The sequence below is a fragment of the Salvelinus fontinalis genome, chromosome 12, assembly GCF_029448725.1.
Source record: "Salvelinus fontinalis isolate EN_2023a chromosome 12, ASM2944872v1, whole genome shotgun sequence".
Classification (NCBI taxonomy): domain Eukaryota; kingdom Metazoa; phylum Chordata; class Actinopteri; order Salmoniformes; family Salmonidae; genus Salvelinus; species Salvelinus fontinalis.
In genome coordinates this window covers 33911735-33924628 of record NC_074676.1, presented here as the reverse complement: position 1 = coordinate 33924628, position 12894 = coordinate 33911735, and the positions used below count along the sequence as shown (strand labels likewise).

Here is a 12894-nt window from a genome sequence, read left to right as displayed (position 1 = left end):
TGTCTCTGATCTCATGTCTGACTGCTGCTGGTTGAAGGAGGTTTCTGGGGAGAGGGTGACTAACATAGAGAGACAACTCTTAGATTTATCTCTATTTTGACTGAGTTGTGTGGAACGTAGCTAGTCAGAGATTAGTTCTAAGTTGGTTTATTAGGTTGGTTTTCTCTTGTTGTGTGTTAATGATCATGAATTGGCATCAGTCAGGTAGACAGAGTGGAGAGGAGCGGAGCTGTTGAAGAGATGGTGGGAGAGGGAGCCCCCTTCTCCCACCATCACGTTACTGTCTAATCACACAATTGGGGACAAATAAACTGGTTTCATATCCTATCCAATGAGCTCTGTTCAATTGGATATCATGCTCATACTCATCATACATCTTAAAAGACGGGTTGGTTGTTTAGCATCAAAACCGACTCGTGCACAACTATGGGGCAAAACAGTAAGGGTTGGCTTATAAGCTATATTTCCTCTCCAAATGTTGATTAACAGCATAAATACTTTTGTACAATGAGCACCTGTTGTTGCTCAAATGCATAGTTACAGTTGTTGGTTAGCTAGCTAGGGAATTTTTGCCTTATTAGCATAGACATGACATGAGTCAAGACATGACATCAATAACAAGCTACAATGAGCTGAAATGAGACACCTACAATTCTCCACATGGCAGCTTCTTGTCATTGTTTCTAGCTATCTGACCATTCAGAATCATAATGTCACACGGCCTTCTACCTCATCGATGCAAGTGCATAATTTTCATGACGTTGTCAGCCAATCCATCTATAGGTAAGAGAATCAACGTGCAGAGTTTACTACATCGCTAAAAACTAACCTGAAATATGTAGACCTTACTGCTATTGACCCATTATGTCACTTTAGTTGGGAAGATGTGCACAGTGAGGAAGGAGGCACACAATGGATGGCTTACTGCCTCTAATTAAATTCAAGCCTTATCAAATCTGTGGGAAACTAGCAGCTGAGCTAATCTAACCCTCCATTGGGTTGTGTCTCATATTGTTTCTCATTGGTTCCCTGTTACTAGGAGAGGACCATGCATCGGGTCGTCATGACTTTCCCCTGTCCTGAACTCAACTGTCCAGAGTCCGAGCAGGTCACCCTCAACGACAGGTGCTGCAAAGTCTGCAGAGGTATTGGAAAATACATTCACCTACCTATATTCTACTGTACAGATGTAAACCTTAAAATAATCTGCAAATCATGACTGGAATCATTGCAAGAAACCCACCTGGACTGTTAGACCCAGTCTGAGAGGAGTGACCTGTGTGTAACCTCCATAGAGATGGATAGAGGATTAATCTTTGTATCTGTATCGTTATAGCATCTGTTACAGCATGGGCAGCGCCATTGAGGCTATCTCCATTTTAATGTAGTCCATTTTCTTCTTCTTCTTCATTGGCTGATTACTCCCAAGTCATAGGAATCCCCACCCAGTTGACTGTTTTAAAATGGTGGAAGCTATCAATGGCAATGTCCATGCTAAAACGGCTTATATCCATGATGAGTCTTCTATCTATCTCTATGGTAACCTCTGACCTCTGTGCCCTAGGTCACGACTTCTGTGCGGAGGGCCACGGCTGTGTGGAGCACTCTGACTGTATCAACTTGGAGGCTGGGGCCTGCTGCAGCTGCAAGGACGGCTTCCGCCCGCTCCGAGATGACAACGCATACTGTGAAGGTACATAAAGGATTCTAATAAAATAATAATAGAATTGATAACAAACGCCTTCCATTGATCTACTGTTTTCCTCCAGGATAATTTATTTTGTGTATCCAGTTTGCTTTTCCTTTTGTGCACTTTGGTTGAACTGTGAGGTACTTGTAACAGCATAATTCTTATTTTGCAACATAACTACATCTTTCAACACTTTGAGAGATGGCATACTGTTAAACAGACTCTCTGCTGTGATTTGTGTGGAGGTATTAGACATACGTACAGTGTCTGATCCAGGGACTTACTTTCACTGACATTCTCACACCACTCTTGTCCCTTTGTCTGCTTGTGGTTAGTCTCTACTGTCTATTGGTATGAAAATACAGAACGCTCCCTAGCTGTGTTTATTGTATCACTGTCAAGAATACATCAGTGCTATTTTATGAGCAGAGATGCTCATAAGTAGTGCTGTCATGTAAGTAGTTACACTATATATACAAAAGTATATGGACACCCCTTCACATGAGTGTATTTGGCTATTTCAGCCACAACCATTGCTAACAGGTGTATAAAATCGATCACACAGCCATGCAATCTCCATAGACGAACATTGGCAGTAGAATAGCCTGTACTGAAGAGCTCAGTGACTTTCAACGTGGCACCGTCATAGGATGCCACCTTTCCAACAAGTCAGTTCGTCAAATATCTGCCCTGCTAGAGCTGCCCCGGTCAACTGTAAGTGCTGTTATTGTGAAGTGGAAACGTATAGGAACAACAACTGCTCAGCCGCGAAGTGGTAGGCCACACAAGCTCACAGAATGGTACCGCCGAGTGCTGTACCGCGTAAAAATTGTCTGTCCTCGGTTGCAACACTCACTACCGAGTTCCAAACTGCCTCTGGAAGCAGCATCAGCACAAGAACTGTTCGTTGGAAGCTTCATGAAATGGGTTTCCATGGCTGAGCAGCCACACACAAGCCTAAGATCATAATGCCAAGCGTCGGCTGGAGTGGTGTAAAGCTCGCCGCCATTGGATTCTAGAGCAGTGGAAAAGCGTTCTCTGGAGCGATGAATCACGCTTCATCATCTGCCAGTCCAACGGATGAATCTGGGTTTGGCAGATGCCAGGAGAACGCTACCTGCCCCAATGCATAGTGCAAACTGTAAAGTTTGATGGATGAGGAATAATGGTCTGGTTATTCATGGTCCGGGCTAGGCCCCTTAGTTCTAGTGAAGGGAAATTCTGGACAATTCTGTGCTTCCAACTTTTGGCAACATTTTTGGGAATTCCTTTCCTCTTTCAGCATGGCAATGCCCCTGTGCACAAAGCGAGGTGATTTGGCCCTTCACTTTTGAAGATTGGAAAACGTGTTAATACATCAAGCGCATTATAATTTCACATGGGTTGCCTGCTAAAATACATGCTCGTAAATGCTATATAACACACTGTGAATATAGATGTCTTTGCCCCTCCTCCCCTCCCTCTGTTGAACTTCCCACATACATACAGTACATGTATGCTTCTTACTATACGGAATCTTCCTGGGATGATCAAAGACGAGATGACTGCTTCATCTGCAGTGATGTCATGCTTTAACATCTACAGTGTTTACCCCAACTCATAGTAATACATGTGGGATTCCGGGAGCTAAATCTAAACATGACGTTGATGACTAGTGCAAATAAGCCATTAAATCTTGGCTCCATATCGCTTTCTTCCTCACTGCCTCACTCCGTGCCTGTGTGCATACATGCCCTACTTTTAGCAAGCTGACAAATTCCCTCCAACTTCTCACCTTCACCAAGATCAGTGGGATGTCTTTGACTACATGTTCATTGGCACTGACAGAGATATCCAAGGAGGGAAAGGCATGTGTGTGAGAAAGAGAACAGTTATTCCTGACCTCATGTCAGTCTGTTTTAATATGCTGAATATGACCAGTTGGTCAGGTAATTACACTATCTCTGGGAATCTGCATAATTGAAGATGCCATCAGCCCCCAGTCTCAAATGAATGGAGTGTATGGTCTCTGGGCTTCAGGTTAAGCTCTTGCCACACGGCACCACCTCCACGCACTGAAATAGACTGGAACCTCCCTCCGCTGTGTACATGCAGCACTACAGGCAGCTTAACCCACTATATGTTGGAGGGAAGAATTTTGCTAAAGGCTTTGCAAAATCTGTGAAGAAGACGTGTCCAATGTTTTTGCACACCTATTGTGTTATGAACCTGAAGGTTCAAATTAGGTGTGCATATTTCAGTTTCGAATTTAGCCATATTAGTTTTTTTTGTGTTTTTATTTTGCTTTATCATGGTGTTGTAGTATGTTTGGAAATTGACCATATTCATGACTGTATTCAGTTGTTCACTGAATGACTCAGAACAGCCATTCCATCAAAGGGGCGATCAGCTGTTAAAACGACAACAAAGCGTTTTCCCTGCCACTGTTTCGGTAAAAAGCTGAGGGATGCGGCTGGAAGAATGTAATCACTCTTACATTCCTAGACTTAGCTATGGATGCATGGACCGGCCCACTCACCTCGAGAGTGACCCGGTCTCTGTATGAAATTGGATAGGGGTGTGATCTGAAAACTGCATTTGCATCTGAAATTGCGTAGGGACCAAATTGACTGTAACTCTCACAAAATAAATGTCTTTTTGAGGGTGTTTCTGGAAATCACTTACATTTTGAGTAATGTGCCCTGCTAAAATAAGTGGACCCGTCAACATACACTGTAGTTGTTTTGAGGATCACACAGGTGTATGAGAGAATGTTGTTGTTCAGATAATAGTCTGGACAAAGGTAGTTATGCCATTTTGCTGTTGAGGGTTGGTATATGTTAGTAGACAGATGCACACAGACATTGAAATTGGCAGGTTCCAAATGTTTGTCAGCTTCATTATCAGATCGCAGAAGAGATGAGATGGACTCTGATCGACAGTCTTGCTGCACACAATGTACATAAAGTACATACAAAATACCCCAATACAGTTCCCTGCACCCATCAGGCAGGAGTCAGATAGGACTAGGTATATCTCTGTCTAGAGGAAAAGACAGACACTAACATTAGCTCTTTAAAACAGTCCTAGGTCACTGATGTGCTGAAAATAGCATATGAGATCACTCCTGTGTAAATGTTTCATAGAAGCAGTGGTAGCAGAAACAAAGGGGGGCAGATGCACTCCTCTCCCAGCCTCTCTCTGCTCTGTGAGATAGATAAAGTGCTGTTCTCTCAGACAGAAAAGCACCAGAACCCATCTCTAAGGGGTTGTGTCCCAAATGGCACCCGTGTTCCCTATGTAGTGCACTACTTTTGACCAGAGCCCTATGGCACATGTGCAAAAGTAGTGCACTACATAGGGAATGGGGTACCATTTGGGATGTAGCTCAGTCCCTCAGAAGGCAGCCATTAAGAAGGCTCCTGAACAGCTTTTACCCCCAAGCCATAAGACTGCTGAACAGTTAATCAAATTGCTACCCAGACTATTTACATTGACCCCTTTTATTATTATTATTATGATTTTTATTTTGTTTGCACTGACTGTATGAGCACTCTACACTCTACCCACACACTCACACATACTACACTGAACCTTCAACACACACACTACATACGCTCACAAACACACACACACACACATGCATATTGACGCCACACACACACACTCACTCGTAAATAGACACACTTTCACACTCTTCACATATGTTGCTGCTACTCTGTTTAACTATGCAGTATAAGAGCAGTGAAGGCATTGTGTGTGAACAAATGTGTGAACAAATATTTGTGTGTTGTGTGTGAACAAATATCCTGTTTGCCTAGTCACTTTTACCCTTACTTACATGTACATATTACCTCAACTACCTCCTACCCCTGCACATTGACTCGTTACCAGTACTCCTTGTATCGCATTGTTATTTTATTCATACTATTTCCTTTTATGAATATTTTTTATTTTGCAAATATTTTTCAACTCTGCATTGTTGGGAATGGGCTCGTAAGTAAGCATTTCAAGGTAAAGTGAAATTTGACGCATATGTGTTGGGGTGTATTAAACATAACTGTTAGAGTAAGAGCCAAGCTGCTGTGGCTATGTGATGGACTGTGTTATTGGCTCTAAATTGAGGCATCAGTAAAGCGCTCTAAAGGTTGAAGCTAGTCTCATTATTAGTATTTTTACCACAGGAGAAAAGGCAAGGGGCAGATCGTGTAGGTTTTCCTCTTACGGAAATCATTATTTTCTGGGTCTCTGAAAATTACTGTAGTATCACTTTTCTTTTTATACCTCAAAAGGACAATTTGAAATGCGTCTCTATTTTGAAGTACACAGTAATTTAGTCAACTATCGGCATTTGCACATTGCAAACCTCACAAGAGATTCATCTAGTGTATGATTACCATTCAGAAGGACTATGGTTGTGTACCATCCAGTGCATTGTGACCTGGCCGGTGTATTTTGCAGCGTGTATTAATGTCACAAGGTGGAGGGAGGCTAATTGGTGTTGACTGAGGAGCACAGCTCACTCCCCAACGCAATCACTGCTGGGATGAGCCTGACCCACACAGCGTGCAAACGCCAAGACTGCTGACAAACACCCTGTGGTGCTGAAAACCAGGCCAGTCTGTAAATAGCAACAGCATATGACAGCAACCGCGCTCCTACTGTGTCCTTCATCACCAGAGACACTTCCCCTGTGTTTGTCAGGCAGCATTAGAGACAGCTACAACTACTAGCACCTGTTATTCAGAGAGAATGATGATAGATGATGGTGATTCATTGATTCATTCAGAGGCAAGATTCCTCAAGATTAATGAGTGCCGTGAAGGAGCGTAAAGCCCACTCACTCGCTCAGACAAATCCCCCATCATTTCCTTACATGCTTGATAGCATAGCAAGGACTTTTTTCCGTAAAATACATTAGCATTCATCTTGCTTGTCATGACACACACGCACGCACATGCACAAACACGCACACACACACACACATACACACACACAGTGCATTCCTCAGTGTCTGCAGAGTTCATTCATACCAGTCCATTATTCTAAACTCAGGTACTGTAGTGGGATGATTCCTCACTTCATTCTCGCTATGATTTATCACTTCTGGTTCTTGCTTTGAAAAGAGACAATGGCTGTACTGCTTTTTAAACAGAATTGAGACAGAATTGTTGTTGCATCCTAATGTGCTTCTTTTCACTCCATTGTGTTAATTGTTTCGCTTTCCAAAAGAGTTTGAGATGCTTTTCCATGTTTGTTTTGGTCTTTTTAAAGATTACTCATTGCCTGGTTTTTGAATGAAATGAAAAGATGTTGAGCATTGTCTCTCGCCCATTAAAACACAAGCAACAAAGCATATAATCTCCCCACCAATGTTTAGGCAATTGTTCTGAAGAGATACTAATGGCTTCCTAGTTGTTTACTGAGAGGCCTGTTTGCGTAGAGTGATTATAACATGTAGCTTGAAAATAATCGGAGACTCTTGGGATTTTAACATAAAGGAGCCAGCTATTTTTTCCTCTATCAATTACAGCTGCAGACTCTGCTGAATGAAGGAAATGGAGTCGCATTTACTCTCCCTCCTAATATACCATGCTCTGCCTCCTTCGACCTAAGCAATATATTGTGGAAATTATTACACAGGAACACTCAAAGTCAATCTTAAATTAATCATTGTTTATTGTCAGCATGCTTGAGAGGTTCCAACAAAGTTAATTCCCCATAGTGAACGTCTGTCAGAAGCTCGAACGGGGCAGTCCCGTTAGTTCCCTTATATACTGACAAGTCATATTTGCATGATTTAGCTTATTCACTGTTCCCCGAGCGCCAAAGACGTGGATGTCGATTAAGGCAGCCCCCCCGCACCTCTCTGATTCAGAGGGGTTGGGGTAAATGCTGAAGACACATTTCAGTTAAAGGCATTCAGTTGTACAGCTGACTAGGTATCCCCTTTTCCCTTTCCTAATGAATTAATCATTCATGTTTGCTTCATTCATGTGACCGACCAATACTGGGTCATGCATGTGACAGACCAATACCTCACAAGGCTTCTTCTCTCTAAGCGGAGACCTTAAAACTGAGATATCTCTTAACAAGGCTCTGTGTGTACTGACAAATTGCAGACACTGATAGTGAGGATTCGTTCAATCAGTCACTTGCATAAACACAGAAATTGGTTTATAGAAAAGCACAAACATAGAACATAGAAATTGGTAAATAGAAAAGCACCAACAGCAATAACCTAAAATGACAAAGCAAAAACAAATTTCACATTTACATAATCATTCAGACCATTTACTCAGTACTTTGTTGAATGTGGAAAAAGTAAAGGGGTCTGAGTACTTTTCGACTGCACTGTATACAGTAGATCACTGATTGTTGGTTGAGCTCTGTTTGCATTGCACTGTGTTGAATCACAATATGAGCATTTTATTTACCCCAGCAGTGAGATTCTGCATGTTGTGTATAATGCTTTTGATAGGTTATTTTGTTTGTGTACTTTACAAAGAGTTGCTGTGACCACTCTCCAAGGGTCTCTCAGGGGGATGCAAACCCATTTCACACCTCACACATGTACAGGTTACCCACTTGTACATACAGTGAAACAGAACTATATAAGCACCCCCTAATTATTATATTAGCTAATGGGATTAGGAATACATTTATAAAAGATTGAATCTACTGCCTTGTGGTGAGTCATTATGCATAAAGAACATATATAGACAGTTCTGTGAAGTTGACTACTTGGCTTCTCCAGTACAACAGCAGGGATAGGCAACTGGCCCTCCTTTTGAAGGCCCTCAATGAAAAATATATCTCACTCAGATATCATATTAAAACCTGCAAACATTTCTCTCCACCCTATTGGAAAATATGTAGAATTGCAGGAAATTAGCTGTTAAACAGCAACATTTTCTCTCCGCCCCATGGCAAAATGTGTAGAATTGCACAAAATTAACTCTAAAATGTAAAAAATGTATCTTCTGTCAAAGTGGGCTGCTAAAATGTTTTGCTTGCAATGTGGTGGTGGGGGAGAGGTACGCAGACCTGCGAGCAACTGTCGCCCTTCAAGATTTTTGATGGCCACCACCCCATCAATGTTGCCCATCCCTAATCTAAAGTATGAGTAAAGGATGTTGTTCTTTGAGTACATGGAAGATCTAGAAGCATACCCTCCAGTGTCCCCCTCCATCTCCCCAGGGTCTCCACTGATGAAGAAAAACTACACTTGAGCTCTCCCTCCTTCCCTAGCTTTGTATGAGGACTTTAAGCTGATCTGGGGCCCTTGTCTTTAGTAGAGCACCAGTTAGAGGATCCTAGGGTTGGCCATGCATGACCAGCTGTCCCATCTTTACACCTCTCCCCAGATATCGATGAGTGTGCAGAGGGAAAGCACTACTGCAGGGAGAACACCATGTGTGTCAACACCCCCGGCTCCTTCATGTGTGTCTGCCACACGGGTTACATCAGGATCGATGACTACTGCTGCACGGGTGAGTCCTTTCTTCTGGCAGACTCTTATGGCTGCTAACAGGAGAGACCCATACTGGCCTACCAAGCAAAAAGACAGTAACTGCTAATTTGGTCGAAAATGAGTTAATGTCATTTTTGCTACATTAAATACATGCTTAATCATGTGGACAAGTGTCCTTCCACTATTGTTTCTTGGAGAAAATGGGGGTCATGTCAGCAGTAACTGCATAAAGTTATTGTGAAACCACGTTAATAAAAGCCATTTTTCTTAGTTCCACGCTATGAGCAGTTACTGCCTTTTTGCTTGGTAGGGCAGCATACTGTACTTGTTTCATGTTTATGACTTCGGACTAAACCGTTGAAAGCTGCAGAGGGGAGCCTTTTCAACAGAAGTTATTGGAAGGGATATTATTTAATAAGGCAACTTAGCTGTGCTCAGTGTGTGCGTCAGCGTTTGTGTGTGTGTGTGTGTGTGTGTGTGTGTGTGTATGTCAGTATGTGCGCACAATTGTGACTCATGCTTGTGAGCCTTTTTAAAACAGTTCCAGAACTATCATCATGTGATGAAAACACTTCAAACACTGCATAGCCATGTACAATTGAAGTCAGAAGTTTAGATACATCTTAGCCAAATTGTCACGCCCTGGCCTTAGTATTCTTTGTTTTCTTTATTATTTTAGTTAGGTCAGGGTGTGACATGGGGAATGTTTTTGTTTTGTTGGTTTTGGGTGTTGTTTATGGTAAAGGGGTTGTTGTATAGTATATGGGTTTGTGTGGAGTACATGTTTCTAGTGTTGTCTATGTATGTTTAGTTGTCTAGGAGAGTCTATGGTTACCTGAATGAGTTCCCAATTAGAGACAGCTGATTTCGGTTGTCTCTGATTGGGAGCCTTATTTAGGGTAGCCATAGGCTCTCATTGGTGGTGAGTAATTGTCTATGTCAGAACGTTTGTAGCCTGTTGTATGTGCACGACGTTTATTAGCTTCACGATCGTTTGTTGTTTTGTTAGTTTGTATTAAGTGTTTCGTGTTTATTTTTCGTCATCTTTTAAAATAAAAGAAGATGGCTTACTTTCCAAATGCTGCGTTTTGGTCCATCAATCCGCCACACGATCGTGACAGAATTACCCACCATTATAGGACCAAGCGGCATGGAAAGCGGCAACAGGACCTACCTACACAGGATTCATGGACATGGGAGGAGATACTGGATGGTAAGGGGCCGTGGGCACAACCTGGAGAATATCGCCTTCCTCGTGAAGAGCTGGAGGCAGCTAAAGCCGAGAGGAGGCGATATGAGGAGGCAGCACGGAGACAAGGCTGGAAGCCCGTGAGTACAACCCAAAAATTTCTTGGGGGGGGCCTTAAAGGGAGTGTGGCGAAGTCAGGTAGGAAACCTGCGCCTACTCCCTGTACTTACCGTGGAGAGCGAGAGTACGGGCAGACACCGTGTTACGCAGTAGAGCGCACGGTGTCTCCTGTACGCGTGCATAGCCCGGTTCGGTACATTTCAGCTCCACGTATCGGCCGGGCTAGACTGAGCGTTGAGCCGTATGTCATGAAGCCGGCCCAACGCATCTGGTCACCAGTGCGTCTCCTCGGGCCGGCGTACATGGCACCAGCCTTACGCATGGTGTCCCCGGTTCGCCTACATAGGCCGGTGCGGGTTATTCCACCTCCCCGCACTGGTCAGGCGACGGGGAGCATACAACCAGGTAAGGTTGGGCAGGCTCGGCGCTCAAGGGAGCCAGTACGCCTGCACGGTCCGGTATTTCCGGCGCCACCTCCCCGCCCCAACCCAGTACCACCAGTGCCTCCTCCACGCACTAGCTATATGGTGCGTGTCTCCAGCCCTTTACCACCAGTGTCTAAACCACGCACCAAGCCTCCTGTGTGTCCCCAGAGTCCTGTGCGTCCTGTTGCTGCTCCCCGCACTAGCCCTGAGATGCGTGTCCCCAGCCCGGTGCCACCAGTCCCGGCACCACGCACCAGGCCTACAGTGCGCCTCAGCCGGCAGGAGTCTGCCGTCTGCACAGCGATGACTGAACTGCCCGTCTGCCAAGCGCCATCTGAGCCATCCGTCTCCCCAGCGCCATCTGAGCCATCCGTCTCCCCAGCGCCATCTGAGCCATCCGTCTGCAATGAGCCTGCAAAGCCGCCCGTCTGCCATGAGCCTGCAAAGCCGCCCGTCTGCCATGAGCCAACTGAGCCGCCAGCCAGACAGGAGCCGCTAGAGCCGCCAGCCAGACAGGAGCCGCTAGAGCCGCCAGCCAGACAGGAGCCGCTAGAGCCGCCAGCCAGACAGGAGCCGCCAGAGCCGCCAGCCAGACAGGAGCCGCCAGAGCCGTCCGTCAGACAGGAGCCGCCAGAGCCGCCAACCAGACAGGATCCGCCAGAGCCGCCAACCAGACAGGATCCGCCAGAGCCGCCAATCAGACAGGAGCAGCCAGATCAGTCAGCCAGCCATGAGCAGCCAGATCCGTCAGCCAGCCATGAGCAGCCAGATCCGTCAGCCAGCCATGAGCAGCCAGATCCGTCAGCCAGCCATGAGCAGCCAGATCCGTCAGCTAGCCATGAGCAGCCAGATCCGTCAGCTAGCCATGAGCAGCCAGATCCGTCAGCTAGCCATGAGCAGCCAGATCCGTCAGCTAGCCATGAGCAGCCAGATCCGTCAGCTAGCCATGAGCAGCCAGATCCGTCAGCTAGCCATGAGCAGCCAGATCCGTCAGCTAGCCATGAGCAGCCAGATCCGTCAGCTAGCCATGAGCAGCCAGATCCGTCAGCTAGCCATGAGCAGCCAGATCCGTCAGCTAGCCATGAGCAGCCAGATCCGTCAGCTAGCCATGAGCAGCCAGATCCGTCAGCTAGCCATGAGCAGCCAGATCCGTCAGCTAGCCATGAGCAGCCAGATCCGTCAGCCAGCCATGAGCAGCCAGATCCGTCAGCCAGCCATGAGCAGCCAGATCCGTCAGCCAGCCATGAGCAGCCAGATCCGTCAGCCAGCCATGAGCAGCCAGATCCGTCAGCCAGCCATGAGCAGCCAGATCCGTCAGCCAGCCATGAGCAGCCAGATCCGTCAGCCAGCCATGAGCAGCCAGATCCGTCAGCCAGCCATGAGCAGCCAGATCCGTCAGCCAGCCATGAGCAGCCAGATCCGTCAGCCAGCCATGAGCAGCCAGATCCGTCAGCCAGCCATGAGCAGCCAGATCCGTCAGCCAGCCATGAGCAGCCAGATCCGTCAGCCAGCCATGAGCAGCCAGATCTGTCAGCCAGCCATGGGCCGTCCCTCAGTCCGGAGCTGCAGTCTCTCAGTCCGGAGCTGCAGTCTCTCAGTCCGGAGCTGCCATTCCTCAGTCCGGTGCTGCCCCTTACCCTGGTGCTGCCCCTTACCCTGGTGCTGCCCCTTACCCTGGTACTACCCCTGACCCTGGTAATGCCCCTGACCCTGGTACTGCCCCTGACCCTGGTACTGCCCCTGACCCTGGTACTGGCCTTTACCCTGGTACTGCCCCTTAGTCCGGAACTGCCCCTTAATGCAATGGGGTTAATGTGGAGGGGGGTCGTTTGGAGGAAGCCTAGGAGGTGGTTAGGTACTGTGGTGACGTGGGGACCGCGACCAGAGCCGGAGCCGCCACCGTGGAAGGAAGCCCACCCAGACCCTCCCCTAGACTGTGTATGGTGCGCCCGGAGTTCGCGCCTCAAGGGGGGGATTATGTCACGCCCTGGCCTTAGTATTCTTTGTTTTCTTTATT

The 12894-nt window shown here is 46.2% G+C and overlaps 1 protein-coding gene across 1 annotated transcript in view; it reads left to right on the top strand.

The window, feature by feature from the left end:
- LOC129867220 (protein kinase C-binding protein NELL2-like) overlaps nucleotides 1-12894 on the top strand; it is a 105133-nt gene that overhangs the window by 38677 nt on the left and 53562 nt on the right. The window contains exons 11-13 of the mRNA XM_055940479.1: nucleotides 1040-1145; nucleotides 1565-1693; nucleotides 9037-9162. Coding sequence (XP_055796454.1) covers nucleotides 1040-1145; nucleotides 1565-1693; nucleotides 9037-9162 — 361 coding nt within the window. The remainder of the gene's footprint in view (nucleotides 1-1039; nucleotides 1146-1564; nucleotides 1694-9036; nucleotides 9163-12894) is intronic.